The sequence below is a fragment of the Berghia stephanieae genome, chromosome 6 (assembly GCF_034508935.2).
Source record: "Berghia stephanieae isolate SIO BIC M18660-M18661 chromosome 6, UCSD_Bste_1.3, whole genome shotgun sequence".
Classification (NCBI taxonomy): Eukaryota; Metazoa; Mollusca; class Gastropoda; order Nudibranchia; family Aeolidiidae; genus Berghia; species Berghia stephanieae.
Genome location: NC_088365.1, coordinates 21,080,073 through 21,100,072, shown reverse-complemented (window position 1 = coordinate 21,100,072; position 20,000 = coordinate 21,080,073). Strand labels below are relative to the sequence as shown.

At 38.5% G+C, this 20,000-nt stretch overlaps 1 protein-coding gene across 1 annotated transcript in view; it reads left to right on the top strand.

Moving 5' to 3' along the window:
- The window catches only part of LOC144974658 (calcium/calmodulin-dependent protein kinase type 1-like), a 100,534-nt gene that overhangs the window by 68,418 nt on the left and 12,116 nt on the right, over nucleotides 1–20,000 (top strand). The window contains exon 5 of the mRNA XM_078917742.1: nucleotides 6,724–6,847. Coding sequence (XP_078773868.1) covers nucleotides 6,724–6,847 — 124 coding nt within the window. The remainder of the gene's footprint in view (nucleotides 1–6,723; nucleotides 6,848–20,000) is intronic.

The window sequence follows — 20,000 nt, the reverse complement described above, 5'->3', positions numbered from 1 at the left end:
CAATTTCCCCTTTTATTTATTTTATATTGTAAAACACAAATGATGACGTCATCGAAGTTAACAATTAATTTATTTTGAATGTCAAAAACCATCCGCCTTAACAACAATGGCATAAATCGACGTGCACGTATTTACAGGTCCGATAACCGAATGCAGGCTTGCCAACCAGTATTTCTTTTATTTTGATACGCTTTGAGGTTCAAAATATGAAAATATGGGAATGTTGACTCAAATAAAATATGATTGATGCAAAAAAAAAAAAAAAAAAAAGTCAACAGTTACTAACAAATAAATTCAGCGAATGTTAAATTTGAAATTTTTGATGGTTACAGATGTTGAAAATTTGATGTTTGCGGTAAGAAAATGAAAAACAAATTACAGAAATATAGGGAAAAATATGATAAATCTTTTTAAATGGTTGAGGTTGGTTGGAAGGTCTGCGAATGCAATTATGGGCTTCTTTTAACATTGTTGTAATGGAGAATATTTTACTTTGGTTTGAGAGTATTTCAATTACAACAATGGGCCCATCACGACATGCACTTACTTGCAGGTCCGATAACCCAATTCGTTATGGCCTCATTGTTGTAATGAAAACATTTTTTTAAATGACGCAAGATATTGTCCATTGCAACAATGTGAAACTAGATCCAGTGGACAGGGAGGTACTTATTGTATCTTCTATCCCCCTATATCTGTTTTCCAATATGCTTTCTGTCTTTGTCTTAAAATGAGATTCTAGGTGGGGTTCCTGACCTCCCATAGTGGGCAGGGAGGTACTTATTGTATCTTCTATCCCCCTATATCTGTTTTCCAACATGCTTTCTGTCTTTGTCTTGGAATGAGATTACTTGGTTTTGTCCTGGCCCTTGGCTGGGAGGGAAACAGTCAAATGTATAGTTAGTTTTGGGAGATGATATTTTTTTCATTGTAAATCATCTCTCTGTTATGCACTCTATTATGTTTTATTTGTGTTATATATGATTTGTAAACATTTGAGTTTATTCCTCTTAGTAGGGGCTTGTGCTTGTGTCTGGATGACTTTTAGGTGATCTCAAACTAAGTACTTTGATAGTATGCTTTTGGAATCTACACGTTTCCTATTTGAACCAATTCCCCTTTGCGGGTGGTTGGATGGGAGCATCACCCTTGAATCATATACCTATGATGTTCGCATGGGTGTACGATCCGATAGTGATGTCGTTTCTTCTTCTCTTTACTAGCCTATCCTGCTTCTTTGGTTTGTGATTGTATTTTTGACAGGGGATATTTTTTTTCCTGTAAATCCTCTGCCTGTTTGTTCTTGGTTATTTATAATTTAGCTTATGACATCTTTAGGTTATGATTTTGATTTACATTTGTACTATTTTTGTTAGATTGCTTGTTTTTTTTTTTTGTTTCAGCGGTCTCTCATATAACCTCAATTGTGTTGGAAGAGACCTAAAGCAACAAACCAAAAAAAAAAAAAAAAAAAAAAAACAATTCCCCTTTGTATTACTCTTGTCCTTCTAAAATAATATTTTGTCTTTAATACTAGACGTCTACTTCTATTTTGTGTATTTAAACTTCGGTCGTACGTCATCAGAACTTGTTTTATATTTTTCTCTATTGGCTCATTGTTGTAATGGAAATCTCAAAAACTGACGCAAAATATTGTCCATTACAACAATGTTAAACTAGACCCATAAGTGGGTTCGGATGTCAGACCTGCATATGTGTACTTGTCGCCCCTTTCTCATCCCCAACCCATAAATCAAAAAAAGAAACAAACTAAAAAATAATGAAATAGGAAACGCATATCGACAGAAAGAAGTGCTTTTGTTTGTAGGGTCTGTTTGGAATATGTGTATTTTTCGACATGTGCTCGTGACATCTGCGAGTTCGTCTGTTGGTATCGATGTCTGGTATACCTTTCAATCAATAAATAGTTCGTTAGCACCACCCAAAGATGTTGTTCATGTGTTGTTTCTTTGGGGAAAAAAATCGGACCTCACGAAGCTAATGATGTTGCTGAAATGTATTGCTGGAGAAGTGGTGGTAATATTAGAATTGGTTTACGGTTACCGACCAGAAACATGATTGTATCATCATCATCATCATCATCATCATCATCATCATCATCATCATCATCATCATCATCATCATCATCATCATCATCATCATCATCATCATCATCACCACCAACAACAACAACAACATCATCGCCAATCTCCAATCTTCAACATCAACATCATCATCGTCATTCTTCAACATCATCATCGTCATTCTTCAACATCATCATCGTCGTCATTCTTCAACATCATCGTCATCATTATCATTCGTCAACATCTTCATCGTCATCATCACCGTCTTTTTTCTACCTAGTTTTATAATGAAGGCTACCGACGTGATAGTTTTCATTCTACTTTACTACAATTCACCGAAAACCTACACCTATAGCCATTGTTAACTTATAGCCTTACACTACCCTTATAAATTGCTTCACATTACACAGGGATCACCACAAGAAAGCGAGAAGAGAGATGTTGGTAGAGTTAAAGGTAACAAAATTTGATCCCGTCTTTTGAACTGTTGACTCACTTCTCATTCCTTTTTGGTGATGTCGCCTGAATTAAGACGGAATTTTCTGACGAAGGTTACACTCCACCACTTTCCCAACTTTCTCCAACGTAATTTCCTTATAGAACCCATCACCTTCGCCCTTTTCATTTATCCCATCAAACGTGGCCTACATAAAAGTCCTTTTAGATGTTTAAATCCTTTATAGACAAGTCTACCTTACACATACATTTATTTCATTATGGTCAGAATTCAGAAAAGAAAACTCTTTCCTTCATATTATTTTATGGATAAAAGAAAAGAAACCCTGAGCTTTAATTTAGAGAAACAGTTACTAAATATGCTTAAAGCGCTTTTCAATGGGTCCCAAGTCAACAGGAACACTCAAAAATAAATAATAATGTGAAATTGATTGTAAGCTTCAATTTAATTACAAAAACAGATCAAATGAACGTTTTGGGTTTCCCCTTTATCAACAAAACAGGATGAATGAAACCTTACAGATGAATGAGATGATGTGGTAGTGGCGTCGTTAACTACATTATCGCCACATTATCTCATTCATTTCTTCTATCCAATAAATCAAACTAAATCCATGTTTCATATTTTAGACCATAAATTCAATTGTCCTCACCAGTATCACTAAATAATAAAGTTTTAGGGGGCAGCGTGGCTCAGCGATACGGTCTTTGCTTCGTACCCGAAAGGTATCGAGTTCGATCACCCGCGCTGCCTTGTGTGGCCTTGAGCATGTCACCTCGCCCTAGCTCAATTTGCGGCGCTGCACTGCGGCTGACGCCCGAGTTATTCCAGTCTTCCCTTGGAATAGACCCTAGAGACAAATTTCCCCTATGGGATGAATAAAGGGATTTTATTTTTTATTATATTTTATTTGAGACGGCGAGTCACCTTTTTTGATCATCGGCTTTTAATAAATTTTCTTTGGCATCCTTTTCCATTACTCATTTTGCTAGCTCCCCTCTGCAGAAGATTTAACTGTGACTGTGACCTCACAGTTCAATTGAATGTACAGAGTTAGAACAAATAAGGTCACAACATTATGAAAACAGGGACTTGAAGTCTCTGTTCCAGTAGGTCGATCAGCTTACAATTTTAAAGTATCTGCAGGAATGTGAACTCCTGCAGAAATTGTAAATACATATTTATCAGGAATGTGAACTCATGCCGAAATTGTAAATAAATATTTTTAAACAACAAACATTTAACTATTATGATTTTATGAAAAATTTATTACAACAGTACACGATTGAGCAGCTATGGCCCGCCCCTCAAGGCCGATAAAAATTGATAAAAGACAGAAACGGGCGCTTAAATGGCCTAAATAGTGCCGAAAGCGCCGTTAAACACCTAATAACAAACAAAATAGACATGGATTACCAAGGACGGACACACACGTCTGCAAGATATTATTGTAATCCGTGAACATTTAATTATTTTTCATTGGTCTGTGTATAAAAATAGCCCCGGTCTTGCGATGAATTAATACCAGGGTGATGCCTTGGTCGTCAGACATCATGCATTTCCAACGGTTGATTATTACACAATACATGCCACACACACAACAAATACGACCACCAAGCAAGGCATACCTGGGTGGGGTCTTTGACCTCCCATGGTGGTCAGGCAGGCAGGATGTCACGCTGTGTCTTCTACTGTCCCCTAAAAACTGTTTTCTAAGTTGCTTTCTGTCTTCGTCTTGGAATGTGCGGCTATGTGGTCTTGTGGTATGACACTCGCTTTCGGATCGGAAGGTCCTGGGTTCGAGCCTCGCGCTCGGCGCATAGTTGAGTCCTTGGAAAAGGCTCTTTACTCACTTTCTCTCATCGTCTCGGGTGTAAAATGAGTACCTGGCCGTTTGCAGTGTTGTCCTTGTCCGAAAAATTGTAATATCGCCTAACAGGCGGCATAATGTCCCGTCCTACATGTTAAATGTTGCTGTTGACCAGGGACCCCTTGTAAAGCGCTTTGAGCACATTTAGTGGATATTGCGCTATATAAAGCTCATTTTTATTTTATTTAAATTTTAATGGGATTGCTTGGTTTTGCCTTAGTTATCTATAGATGGTGATCATTTTGGAGAATATTAATTTGGTCCAACATCAAAACATATCAAAAAGCCCCTCCCAGTTGAAAAGCCATATTTTTGGTCGCACTAATCGATACTGGGCAGTAATGAAGAAACTGTCGACTATACATTCATTGTCGATCGATATTCAAATACTGTCAAACGTTTAGTCGAATTCCAATGGATCTTCACACGATTTCACCTTTACTAAATTAGTATTTATGCCATGCGTTTAGCCAAAAAAGCTCGCAACATATACCTTACCAACACAGGAAACCTTGAACGTTTATATCCTGATTGTTAAAAATTAGTGAGAATTATTCATAAATATAGCTGGCTAAAAACAATAACAAAGAGCTGAGTGATGTACATTTCGTTCCATCTATTGATTAGTATTTCTTCGTTTGCATAATATATTGTTTCTTGCACATCTTGTAGTCTAAAATCCTTCATAAAGCGAGTCTGAGTGGGATTCCTGGCCTCCCATAGTGGGCAGAGAGGCTCTTACTGTTCTTCTATCCCCATATATCTGTTTTCCAACTTGATTTCTGTCTTTGTCTTCGAATGAGATTACTAAGTTTTGCCTTGGCCCTGGCTGTGGTGCTGTCGGCTGGGAGGGAAACAGTCAGATGCATAATTATTGTTTTGGGAGATATTTCTTACCTTGTAAATCATCTCTCTGTTATGTATTATTATATTTGTTATAATTTATAATGTAAGCATTTGAGTGTATTCCTCTTAGTGGGGGCCGTGCTTGTGTCCAGATGAGACTTATTGGTGATCTCAAACTAAGTACATTGATGGTATGCTCTTAGAATCTACATCTGATCCCTATTTGTTCCCAGTTCCCCGTTGTCTTACTTGTTCTTGGATGCTTTAATTGTAATTCTATAACTTTTTACTATCCCATTTCCTTCCTTTTTACTGGCGCTGATATGACCTAAATGTGTTTCGCGCGCCGTAAAACCCTTAAAAACAAAAACAAACCAAAGCGGGTCTATCGCATTTGGAACTGAAGGTCGTTAGAACTCTGAATGAGAAACAATACTTTTTTTTGCATGACTGCAAAAGGTCAAAGGTTCCATCATTTGAAACTTCATCCAGATTAATGTACACTTGTTCGTATAATAATATTATCAGTTCCTTTCTATGGTGATTTTCAAATCTAATGATTGGTTTACTGTTGGTTTACTGTTATGCTTTGTTTTTGCATAACTTGCGAACTATGAGAGTTTGCTTTCCTTTCATCTGGGTGGGGTTCCTGACCTCTCATAGTGGGGGGTACATACTGTGTCTTCTATCCCCTTATATCTGTTTCCCAACATGCTTTCTGTCTTTGTCTTGGAATGAGATTACTTGGTTTTGTCCTGGCTCTGGCCGGAGTCCGAGCTGGGAGGGAAACAGTCAAATAACTGGGAACCTTACAATGAAGGGGAATAGTATGACCTTAAAGTATTGCAGGTAGATTTTTAATTGGTCCCTCCCAGCCATAAGACCAATGGAAGCGGAGTTTTTATACCATTATACGGACAAAAGCATTTTGCTTGATACCATTTAGATAGGTCGCAAGGTGCTTTCCGCCAGATCTAACATACCAGCTACCAAATCACTGCTTAGTGGACAGAGGAGTAAAAAAAAAAACTATCTACTTCACCGGGGATTAATCCCAGTCCCTTTCCATTTGAAGCGAATGCTCTACCAACTCAGTTACCCCGCCCCCCTAATGCATGAATGACATACGGCTATTGAATCAGTACTGATGGTTTTCCTCTGATCCGCGGAAATCCGCGATTTTGGAGTCCAGAGGAGGAATTTCCTCCTTTTTAAAATTACATTTTCTCGAAACAATGTGCTATCAATGAGAGAGTTGATGTGTGGTGGAACACACAGGTGCAGTTTCCCACTCTCCAGAAGTTAGCTAGAGTATCAATGATAGTCTATCATCTCTATTGCTCTAAAAGTGGGGTTTAGTGCAGTAAAAATGGGCCTTAAAGGCAATCGTTCAACATTTTCCTACATTTTCACTTTTTGTCACCATCAGCACTGTTGAATTAATTATCTTTTTCATTTCTTTCCAGCCCGAGAACTTGTTATTCTACAGTCCAGCAGACGATTCGAAGATCATGATCAGTGACTTCGGCTTGTCCAAGATAGAAGGTTCCGGAATCATGGCCACGGCCTGTGGGACTCCCGGATATGTAGGTAAGAAAAAGTTTGTGTGTTTTTTTTTCTTCTTTTTTTCTTTTCTTAATTCGAATGGCCAAGTAGTTAAGCCATTGCACTTTGACCTGGGAGGTCCCGGGTTCGAGCCCTGCTTCAGTTCAGGCACATTCGTTTTTTTAATTCTCGGGCAAGATTATTTAACCGCCAATTTGCTCACTTTGGACAACATGGGTGTTGTTGACATCAAATATCTTGTTTGATGGATTAGCTATATTCCTACATGGAATGCCTAGGCGACGGTATCTAATGCCTAGGCGACGGTGCCGTGGCGGAAGGCCTATTTATTATTAGTATCATCATCATCATCATCATCATCATCATCATCATCATCATCATCATCATCATCATTATTATTATTATTATTATATTATTATTATTATTATATTATTATTATTATTTATTATTATTATTATTATTATTATTATTTTATAGATTGGTGACTGTTAGATCTAGAATCGTTTGACTATTCTATAATCCTCCTTTTTACTGACGCTTAGATTCAGATAACCTTCAAGTGTCATAACGCTCCTTGAATAAGACTTGTTTCACCATTCGGCGACCAATGATCTTATCGTAGCAAGCAATAGCTACTGTCGATTTAACGCTACGGAGAAACCGTGATGAACTCCGGTGTACCACGCGAGAATGACTCTACCAAAAAAAAAAAAAAAAGACAAGAGTTAAATTGGCGTACGCGAGGCACACTCTAGAGTTAGTCTCGCGGACGCGTGGGTCGTATGGCTCTAACGGAATACTGCAGTCCCACTTGTAATGAGATGAGGGTTGCCATTTCATCTCGGTCAGCCCTGGGGTTGCGACTTAGTTGAACAGAATATCAAACATTGATTGTAATGAAATGGGTTTTTCTTTCTCTTTTATTCGGGTGAGTGTGGAAGGGCGGGGAGCGGGTGGGGGTGGAGAAGAGGGTTTTTCTCCCCCTCCCCCGCCCCTCCCAACCTCCACCTCTTGCCTCCCCTTGTGAAACATAAACAAAAATGCCTCTATGAAATGCTGATAACCACTCGCTTTGAGATGCGAGATGCAAGAAGCTGTACGATCTCATTCATTTATCAATACTCAGGGGGTACCGACATTTTTTTTTAAATTTTCTTTTTTAATAAAATGATGAAAGTTGATAAATTTCTGGGGTTCCAAAAAAAAAAATAAAATAAAGTAATTAATAAAAGATACTCCTTGAGAAAATTCGCGCTATTTAATTTGTATTGGGCGAATTAAAAAAAAAAACGTTTGTGTGTGTGTGTGTGTGTGTGTGTGTGTGTGTGCGTGTTGGGGGGGGGGGGTAAGAAACTCTCAAAACGGTGAAGAAAAAATGGGGAGGGGGGGGGGGGCATAATATAATGCAACATTCCATCGGTCTGGTCTGATTGAATATTATGGAATGAATATGAATAATCTTGGTTATGAAACGAGAGAGAGAGAGGGAGAGAGAGAGAGAGAGAGAGAGAGAGAGAGAGAGAGAGAGAGAGAGAGAGAGAGAGAGAGAGAGATTGAGAGAGATTGAGAGAGAGAGTTAGAGAGAGAGAGTTAGAGAGAGTTAGAGAGAGAGAGAGTTAGAGAAAGAGAGAGTTAGAGAAAGAGAGAGTTAGAGAGAGTTAGAAAGAGAGAGAGAGAGAGTTAGAGAGAGAGAGTGAGTTAGAGAGAGAGAGTGAGTTAGAGAGAGAGAGTGAGTTAGAGAGAGAGAGAGAGAGAGAGAGAGAGAGAGAGAGGGGGGGAGGGAGGGAGGGAGGGGATCATGTTTTTTTTTTTTTTTGCCCTTGTCCAATAAGTTTTCAATAATAAATGTCCTTGTCTGGAATTAAGCCATTATTTTATTCAGAATCTTGCAGTCAGTCGCTCAGTCATCATCATCATCATCGTTATCGTCGTCATCATCATCATCGTCATCGTCATGTCATCATCATCATCATGCCATCATCGTCATCGTTATCGTCGTCATCATCATAATCGTCGTCACCGTCGTTATCAACACCATCTTCATCATCGCCATCGCCTTCATCATCATTATCATCATCACCACCCCCCCCCCCCCCATCGCCACCTCTTTTGCCCCATATCATTCCATCGTATTACTACGCACGGGGCATTTTACAACGAGTTTGTATATCTATCTATCGGCCGTCTTTTTAGTGGTATCCTTGTGGGAGGTAGAAAGACTGAAATGCCTGCAAGGCGATGAAATAGGACTGCAGTACAATCCCATTATATTATTTGTCCCAACCCAAAGTAGGTCCCATTTCAATCTTATTCATAATATGATTTTTATTCCATACATTATTCCATACATTTGGGGGGGGGGGGGGGGGGGGGGTCAGGATAGGGGGATGTGGAGTCTTTCTATTTTCAAAAAAAAAAACAAAACAAAGATGGCGAAGAGGTGTTTGGGGCTGTCGTCTCTAAGGAAATAGGAAAAAAGCCTAACTCAATTATTCCCACAGTGAACGAAATATCAAATTACACGCTTTTTGGGCTAGAGTTTACTTTTTTTTTGTTTTTCACGAGACGCAATAGATTATATCAATAGAAATTTGTTAAGAGTTTTTTGTCTTCTCAAATAGAATATATTTTTTTCTTTTCAGAATAGTAGTAGGAGATAAGGGTGAAGGCGGGAGGGAGACAGAGAGAGAGAGAGAGAGAGAGAGAGAGAGAGAGAGAGAGAGAGATAGATAGAGAGAGAGTTAGAGAGAGAGAGAGTTAGAGAGAGAGAGTTAGAGAGAGAGAGTTAGAGAGAGAGAGTTAGAGAGAGAGAGAGTTAGAGAGTTAGAGAGAGAGTTAGAGAGAGAGAGAGAGAGATAGAGAGAGAGTTAGAGAGAGAGTTAGAGAGAGAGTTAGAGAGAGAGTTAGAGAGTTAGAGAGAGAGAGAGAGAGGGAGAGGGAGGGAGGGAGGGGATCATGTTTTTTTTGTTTTTTTTTTTGCCCTTGTCCAATAAGTTTTCAATAATAAACGGAGGCTTAACGATATTTAAGACATTTAAAAAAAAAAAAAAAAAAAAAAAGGCCAATTCTGCCTTTCTCTGACAGAACTGTTTTTCTCCTCTTCATTTTAGCCAGAAAAATTCTAATACTTTAATCATCGATCATTTGAAACGGCCTTCAACTTGTCAAAAAGTTCTTAACTTGAGACTTCCAGGAAGTCATGGGTTTGAGCCTTTATGACAAATAAGTTTGCAAAAAAAATAATATCAATAACAATGTGAAATTGACTGTAAGCTTTAGTTTAATATACGAAAACAGATACAATGGACGTTTCAGGTTTCCCTTTTATCTGTTTTCGTATATTAAATTGAAGCTTATATTCAATTTCGCATTGTTATTTATTTCTTCGAGCTTCGAGCAACAACATTTACAAAAAAATAATTATCGAAGTTTTCTTCGATCACTACTTACGAATTTTTCACAACTATCACTTATGGAAAAAGGTATCCTAGGCCCTCTAGCGCGACATCGTTTATCAATAACGGATGGATGGACGGACGGATGGGTGGACGGGCTTACGGACGGACGGACGGTTAATGAACGGATGAATGGACAGATGGATGGAGAGACAGACGGATGGGTGGACGGGCGGTTAAATGAACGGATGAATGGACAGATGGACGGACGGACGGACGGTTAATGAACGGATGAATGGACAGATGGATGGAGAGACAGACGGATGGGTGGACGGGCGGTTAAGGAACGGATGACTGGACAAATGGACGGACGGACGGATGGATGGGTGGACGAGCGGTTAATGAACGGATGAATGGACAGATGGACGGACGGACTGACGGTTAATGAACGGATGAATGGACAGATGGATGGAGAGACAGACGGATGGGTGGACGGGCGGTTAAATGAACGGATGACTGGACAGAGATGGACGGACGGACGGACGGATGGATGGGTGGACGAGCGGTTAAATGAACGGATGAATGGACAGATGGACGGACGGACTGACGGTTAATGAACGGATGAATGGACAGATGGATGGAGAGACAGACGGATGGGTGGACGAGCGGTTAAATGAACGGATGAATGGACAGAAAGACGGACGGACGGATGGACGGTTAATGAACGGATGAATGGACAGATGGATGGAGAGACAGACGGATGGATGGACGAGCGGTTAAATGAACGGATGAATGGACAGATGGACGGACGGATGGGTGGACGGGCGGACGGACGGACGGACGGTTAATGAACGGATGAATGGACAGATGGATGGAGAGACAGACGGATGGGTGGACGAGCGGTTAAATGAACGGATGAATGGATAGAAGGATGGACAGACGGATAGATAGGTTGCCGGATGGATTGGATGGATGAATGGAAGGAGAGATAGTTGGGAAAACATAAAAAAATACAAGTGGTTTATTGATACATTCCATCCACCAGAAAGAGAATACTAACTTTGAGGTTGTATGGGAATTAATTATTTATTCAAGTTCCAAAGCCCCTTGGGAGTTCAATGGGGGAGTTCAATGGGCATTTCAAACTTTTATGTCTTGGAGAAAATGGGCTAAAACAAAATTCTTCCCAATTCCTTGTTGATCTCAAGAGGATTGATATACTGGAAACGGGGAGAAAGAAAACAAATTAGAAGAAAAACATCGGGTTTATCCTATTTTTTTGGTTTCTTTTTCAAGTGTTTCCTTTCTTAAGGAAATATCTCATTTATATGGGAATGGATCGTTTAGTTTCAATCGTGATTTAAAACCAACGCGTACCGACTACTGACAGGTCTGATGACCCAATTTGTTATGGACTTATGTTGTTATCAGACCTGTGAATATGTGCACCTAGTATGAATGAAACCCGTTGTCTCAAAATGTCATAATGGCTGTTTGATTGAGATTCTTGAAAATGAATTTGATGTCAAAAATATGAGAGTGCGTAATTCACATCTATTTCACGTATTGAAAAAAAAAAATTTCCGAAAATTTAGATCACCAAAAAGTGTGCGAATCGAAAGTCACGATCAGTTGTGCGAAGTTTGTACGATTACTCTTGTGTTTACGTTGTTTTTAGAATGGATGAATTTGAAAGAATTGCTAAAGTTACAGGTAGGTTTAAGAGTTTTTTGTTTTTTTTTTACAGGATGGCGGCCATTTTAATCGGTCGATAGTTGAAGGACGAGTTTTCTGGCCAATTTTTATTTAATGTTTTTTTAAAATTCCTTTTTCAGAGTTCGGCAGACTTGGCTATCTCTTCCATCCCATTCAATTCTAAATAAATTTTAAATTTAAATAAATTCGAGCTTTTATATAGCGCATGGCAATATCCACTAAATTTATTGCTCATAGCGCTTTACAAGGGGGTCAACAGCAACCTTTAACATGTAGGACGGGACATGACGCCCGTTAGGCGATATTGCAATTTTTCGGACAAAGACAATGCTGTTAACAGCCAAATACTCATTTTACACCTGAGTACGGTGAAAGAATGTGAGTAAAGAGCCTTTTCCAAGGACTCAGCCATGCGACGAGCGAGGCTCGAAGCCAGGACCTTCCGATCCGAAAGCGAGTGTCATACCACTAGACCACATTGCCGCATTTGTCTTTTACGTGTGCCTTTGTGTCCGTGTTACAGACCTGTCTAGAGCTGCGAAAATTTCGTAGAATTACGAATGTGTTTGGCTCCCGCTAGAGAACTGAATAGGCGTTTTTGATTCAATAAATCTCGTTGAAAAGGAAGTCCAGTTGCTAAGAAACTTTAGGACTTTGAAGCATATTTTGATTATTTTGATTATTTTGATTTTGGAATTTGCTACCACTAGAGATAAGTTCTTCGTCTTCACTAGAGGAATTTAAGCGTCGATTGAAGACATTCTTATTCCGACAGGCTTTCTTTTGATTATGTGTATAATTAGCGTTGTTCGTGAACTGTGTTATGGTTTAATCCTTGGAATATTATTATTCCAAGGTTTAATCTATGTTATGCGCCCAGAGCCCTCCCGAAGAAGGGATGTTTGGCGCACTATAAATCTATACCATTATTAATATTATTTATTACGCTGAGGGTAGATAATTGATTTGAAACGTTATATAGTGCGACCTTTTCATTTTTTTCCCCTTGGAAACTACGATTTGTAAAGCGCTTTGAGCACATTTAGTGGATATTGCACTATATAAAGCTCAATTTAAAAATTTGAATTTCCAAAAAAAAATTTTTTTTACATTTTAAGAAGGCAGCTCTGTTGTTCTGACATAGGGCTATTTGTTTTCGCCCGGGAACCGTTGGGTGGTTTATTTTTTTTTTTTTGCTTAGAGTAGGGAAACACTACGATGGATGTAATCTACTTTTTTGGCGGTAGAAGCTGAACTAACTCCACCGTGTCCGCCGTCTTCCTTGTGTGTGTCGGTAAATGCAGTGGCTGTCTTCTCTAATGAGGAATCTTATATTATAATAATAATAATGTATTTAAATTGTTTGTACGTTTAGGTGTTTTGGAACTTCGCAGCTTACAAAGCAAGATATTGGGTAGGGTTCCTGACTTCGCATAGTGGGCAGGGAGGTACATTCTGTGTCTTCTATCCCCTTATATCTGTTTTCCAACATGCTTTCTGTCTTTGTCTTGGAATGAGATTACTTGGTTTTGTCCTGGCCCTGGCTGGGCGGGAAACAGTCAAATGCATAGATATTGTTTTGGGAGATTATATTTTTTTCCTTGTAAATCATCGTCTCTGTTATGTATTATTATATTTGTTATTTTGATATAATGTAAGCATTTGAGTGTATTCCTTTTTGTTGGGATTTTGTACTCGTGTCCGGATGAGACTTATAGGTGATCTCAAACTAAGTACATTGGTAGTGTGCTCTTAGAATCTACATCTAATCCCTCTTTGTTCCCAGTTCCCTTTTGTCTTACTTTCTCTTGGGTTCTTTAATTGTAATTCTAGAACTTTTTCCTAACCAATTTTCTTCCTTTTTACTGGCGCTGATATGACCTTAATGTGTTGCAAGCGCCGTAAACCCTCTTCCGCACTAGGACAGGACTGTCCTGGGACAGTCCTGTCCCAGATTTGTAACATATAGAATTTAGAGGAATCTTCCGCACCTATTGGGACGGGACAAAAGTCCCGTTGTGTCCCAAGCCGTTGTGAAATGCTACAAAATCAACGGGACAGGACTGTCCCAGTCCCGTGTTCATATCGTTTGTGATAGTAGAAAAATATAGCAGACTTCCGCACTAGGACAAAAAAGTCCCAGACTTGGCGGCGCCGTGTCAAAATTGAAATGCCTGTCTTTATTTTCTGCATCCCTACTACTACTGCTGCTACTAACTACTACACTACTACCTACTCTACTACTACTACTACTACTACTACTACTACTACTACTACTACTACTTACTACTACTACTACTACTACTACTACTACATACTACTACTACTACTACTACTACTACTACTACTACTATACATACTACTACTACTACTACTGCTACGACTACTACTACTACTACTACTACTACTACTACTACTACTACTACTACTACTACTACTACTACTACTACTACTACTACTACTTTTCTACTGTTGCTTCTGCTGCTGCTAATGCCACTATATATTAATACCTACATCCCTTACAATTTGTATTTATTTCCAATTCCATTGTATTTATTTTCCAACAATAGTCCACACTTTATTTTAGTTCACTGTCTTCTATACTGCATTACAGAGTTCCTCCCCGCCTCCCCTCTTTTAACATAATTAAGTACGCACCTTTTATAAATTTCTATTGCTCTGTTTAATTCGCGCTTCCTCACAAAGTAGCATACAATTTCCTGCCCATCAATGTTTTTGTTTATGCATCTTAACAACGCCACTACCACATTATCTCATTCGCCTGTAGTTTTTAATTCATCATGTGTTGTTGATGAAGGGGAAACCCGAAACGTCCATTTTATCTGTTTTCGAATATTAAACTGAAGCTTACATTCAATCTCACAGTTATGATTTATTTATTTATTTCAATTCTGAATATAAAAAAGCAAGAACAATTCAAAAAATAATTCTATGTGATGAAACCACGTACAGAAGGCATAGCAACATAAACATTTTCGGCAATTTAAAAACGTATGTTTATAAATATAATTTAAGAAGTGTCACACTTTGTGACACAGCAGTAACGTGTCTAAAACCGGTCGCACATCTATTCGGTACCTTGTGGATCAATTATCTTTATTGTTATTTATTTCGGGAATTTTCAATGAAAATATTTTTAAGTAAGTCCTTCTGAGCCACTTGGACTCATTGTAAGACAAATTAACTCCTTTAGAGCCTTGTAGCCAATTGTACAGGAGTTATCCCGGTTTCAATAGCGTGAAGCGGACAATTAATGTATTTGTTTGAAAACCTTTGAACAGGACGCTAGTCTATCGCAGATTACTATCCCAGCTTGACAGGTACCCTTTTACACCTGAATGGAGTGAGTGATTGGAGTAAATTTTCTTGCTCTAGAAAGTAAAATTGGCTTCGGTCGGAATCGAACACAGAACCTCTGAGTGCAGAGTACAACGCGCTAACCATGGGCCATCTTGCCTCCTAAGCTTATAAATCCGGAACTTATCCATGGTGCTGTAGCGTTAAGCAGACAGATAACAGTTTAAAATTAAAAAAAAAAATAAAATTCCCTTTTTCATCCCATAGGGGAATTTTTTCTCGAGGGTCTATTCCAAGGGAAGACTGGAATAACCCAGGCGTCAGCCGCAATGCAGCGCCGCAAATTGAGCTAGGGCGAGGTATAACCCAGGCGTTAGCCGCAGTGCAGCGCCGCAAATTGAGCTAGGCGAGGTGACTTACTCAAGGCAACACAGCGCATCAGCGGGTGATCGAACTGATGCCTTTCGGGTACGAAGCAAAGACCGTACCACCGAGCTATGCTGACTTTCTATTATCCTCTTGAATGATACTAGTCCGTCAAAGATTACTTTCATCAGCGAACCGGTACTCATTTGCACCTGGGTAAAATGAGGTGATTCCAAGAAAGTCATTTTAAGATAAGATCGGAGATCACCATAGAGTCTACGGAATTGACCCTTGAGCAATCTTTGGGTCATTAAAGGATGCACCCAATATTGTTTTCTCTTTCAATTTGTCTTTTTTTCCACGTAGTAAAGCAAAGAAATATGCAACCTCTATTTCATCCATTACTAGTAGTAGTAGTAGTAGTAGTAGTAGTAGTAGTAGTAGTAGTAGTAGTAGTAGTAGTAGTAGTAGTAGTAGTCGTAGTAGTCGTAGTCGTAGTAGTCGTAGTAGTAGTAGTCGTAGTAGTAGTCGTAGTAGTAGTAGTAGTAGAAGTAGTAGTAGAAGTAGTGGAGAAGAGGTGGTAGTTGTAGTGGTGGTGGTAGTAGTAGTAGTAGTAGTAGTAGTTGTTGTTGTTGTTGTTGTTGTTGTTGTTGTTGTTGTTGTTGTTGTTGTTGTTGTTGTTGTTGTTGTTGTTGTAGATGTAGTAGTCGTAATAGTAGAAGTAGTGGTAGTAGTGGTAGTGGTAGTAGTGGTGGTAGTGGTAGTAGTGGTAGTAGTGGTAGTAGTGGTAGTAGTAGTGGTAGTAGTAGTGGTAGTTGTAGTAGTAGTTGTTGTAGTAGTAGCAGCAGCAGCAATAATATTACTCTTGCTATAAGAATATTTCATGATTATATAAATCTTATGTAAACAAATCCCATTGTACAGTGTAAAAAATCATTATCGTCATGTCGTATCTTATGTTGATTCATAAAATGTGAATTATTAGAGTTGTACCAAGGACTTATTTTTTAACTTATTAATTTATAATTCAAACTATTAAATAACTAATCTATTAATTAGAAGATTTTACATTATTATTATCACCATTGTAATTATCATTATTATTATTATTATTATTCTTCTTCTTCTTCTTCTTCTTCTTCTTCTTCTTCTTCTTCTTCTTCTTCTTCTTCTTCTTCTTCTTCTTCTTCTTCTTCTTCTTCTTCTTCTTCTTCTTCTTCTTTCTTATTATTATTATTATTATTATTATTATTATTTATTATTATTATTATTATTATTATTATTATTATTATATTATTATTATTATTATTATTATTATTATTATCATTATTACTATCATTGTTTGCCTTGCTTTATTATTGATTTTATTTACTTGATTTGTTGATGAGAATATTATATTCTTGTATGAGTTATATTGACAATTGCCTACAAATAAATCCGATAGTGATGTCGTTTCTTCTTCTCTTTACTAGCCTATCCTGCTTCTTTGGTTTGTGATTGTATTTTTGACAGGGGATTTTTTTTTCCTGTAAATCTTCTGCCTGTTTGTTCTTGGTTATTTATAATTTAGCTTATGATATCTTTAGGTTATGATTTTGATTTACATTTGTACTATTTTTGTTAGATTGCTTGTTTTTTTGTTTCAGCGGTCTCTCATATAACCTCAATTGTGTTGGAAGAGACCTAAAGCAACAAACAAACAAAAAAAAAAACAAAAAAACTTTTGAATCTTGTAAAAAAAAAATAAAAAATGCATTCGCGCAGGTGTGTCCCGGGACAGTCCTGTCCTAGTGCGGAACCCCTTTTGAATAGAAGTTTTCTCCAGCGGGACAGGACAAATTTGTCCTGGGACAGTTTTGTCCTAGTGCGGAAGGAGTCTATAACCCTTAAAAACAAAACAACAAATGCAGTGGCTGTCTACTCTAATAAAAATACAATTTTAAAAAATTCCCTTTATTCATCCCCAAGGGGAAATTTGTATTTGGGGTCTATTCCAAGGGAAGGCTGGAATAACCCAGGCGTCAGCCGCAGCGATAATGACGAAGCTTATAATATTATAATAATGTATTATTATTAAACTGTTTGTACGTTTAGGTGTTTGGAACTTCGACGCTTTACAAGCAGATGAACACGTTTGGTGACGTTGATTTATTTAAGTAGTCAAATGAAAAAAAACATTTCAGCTCGTGTATTATTTGCTGTAATGAAAGAGAATATTTTATTTATTATCATGTCAGATTTTATACCGACTCCCCTCCCTCCCCACGCTTTTTTATGGAAACGTAGATGACATGACATAATTATAATTATAGATGCATGCGCGTGTGGTTATATGACTTCTGACATATTGAATCGATCACACTTTCAAAAGGATAAGTAAACTTACATACTATTTAATTAATGCGTGTGTTTGTTTGTGTGTGTGTGTGTATTTATGTGTGTGTTTGTGTCACGGAGAGATATAGATTAGATGGTAGATGTGTGTATATATGAATTGATGGATGGATGGAGAGGGAGAGGGGAAGAGAGAGAGAGGGGAAGAGAGAGAGAGAGAGAGAGAGAGAGAGAGAGAGAGAGAGAGAGAGAGAGAGAGGGTGTTTATGTGTGTGCGTGTGTGTTGTTCTGTGTGTGTGTGTGTGAGAGAGAGAGAGGGGGGGGGGTGTTTATGTGTGTGCGTGTGTGTTGCTCTGTGTGTGTGTGTGTGTGAGAGAGAGAGAGGGATATATATATATATATATACACACATAATAAATGCCATTGATAGGAACACGAGCCGACCGACCAAGGCATTGTCCGAATCAGGCCACTTGACCGGATTTCAGTCATTTCTGTGACGGCCGATTATCGACCTGTTTTGACATACTATAGAGCGATTGGAATCGGAACACCTGCCTCTAGGCTAGGCACACCATCGCCTCGCCGTGAGCATGGCGGTGGTGCTTACTTGTTTATTTGCCTTGGACAGTTAGTGTTATGTCCTTTGCTTGGTATTTTCACAACCAATAATCATAACTACGACACACCAATAATTATGTATGCAACCAACTCGCCCCCCCCCCCCTCTCTCTATCTTTCACACAAAGACACACACACACACACACACACACATATATATACACACACATACACACGCACACACACCCTCTCATTCCATTTCGCTTCCTTTCATAAAGGCTCCATACACGCCCGGATATGATCCTGGTCCAGACCCCGATCAGGCAAACCGGGGTGAAAACGCAATGTGTGTGGCCAAATACCTGGCCGATAAACCTAGGTACGGTCCATCGCTCGCAAAGCCCGCTTTGCTTAATATTTTTCGAGGCGATCGGCGATCGGGGGCGTGGCAGTATAAAAAATTGGACAATTTTTTTCGGATTTTCGTTGTTTTGACGTCAGATTCGTGATCAGCGTCGAATTTACAATAGGTTTGATACCAAGAACTATGTTTTTACTCCAAAAATTGATGAAATTAGAAATAAAATTTAATGAATATTGAGGTTATGTGGCCGACAGAACAGTGCTCCTCCCTGTTTTGTGGTATGACTCTCGCTTCCAGATCGGAAGGTTCAGGTTTCGAGACCCGCTCTGCGTTGCGCAGAGTTGAGTCCTTGGAAAATGCTCTTTACTCACATTTTCTCACCGTACTCAGGTGTAAAATGAGTACATGGCCGTTCGTTGAATTTGTTAGGAAAAAATGTCACATCGCCTGACAGGCGTCCTGTCTCGTCTTTCAAGTTTAATATTGCTGTTGCCTTGGGACCCCTTGTAAAGCGCTCTGAGCACGTGGATATTGCGCCAAATAAATGCTGTGTTATTATTTTTTTTAAATAATACTTTTATAAATGTTGCGCCAGGAAGAGGTAGATGGCAAAAGTTTCGTTCTTGATCATCGTAAAATTTATAAAGGATTTCATACAAAATAAAAAATAGTTTTCATAATTTTCAATGTAATGATATAATAATATGCCAGTTCTTTTTTTTTTTTTTTTTTCCTCCTCACCCGTTGACGCGACATGACGGTCGACCTTGACACAGACATTTGGGATTGGCAGATGCCAAAAAGCCTTGACTACGTGATGACAGGGGTGGGCATTGTAACCCTGAATTATACTCTACAAACAACGCCCCCCCCCCCCCCAAAAAAAAAAAAGAGCTGTGTGCGTGTGTGTGGTGGCGGTGGTGGTTGGGGGGGGGGGGGGTGCGAATGCGAGGAGTCCCGAGGAGTACCCGTTTCACCTGCCACGGGAACGCTGTCGATTTGTTTTATAAATAATAATAATAATAATAATAATAATAATAATAATAATAATAATATAATAATAATAATAATAATAATAATAATAATAATAATAATAATAATAATAATAATGACGATAAATAAC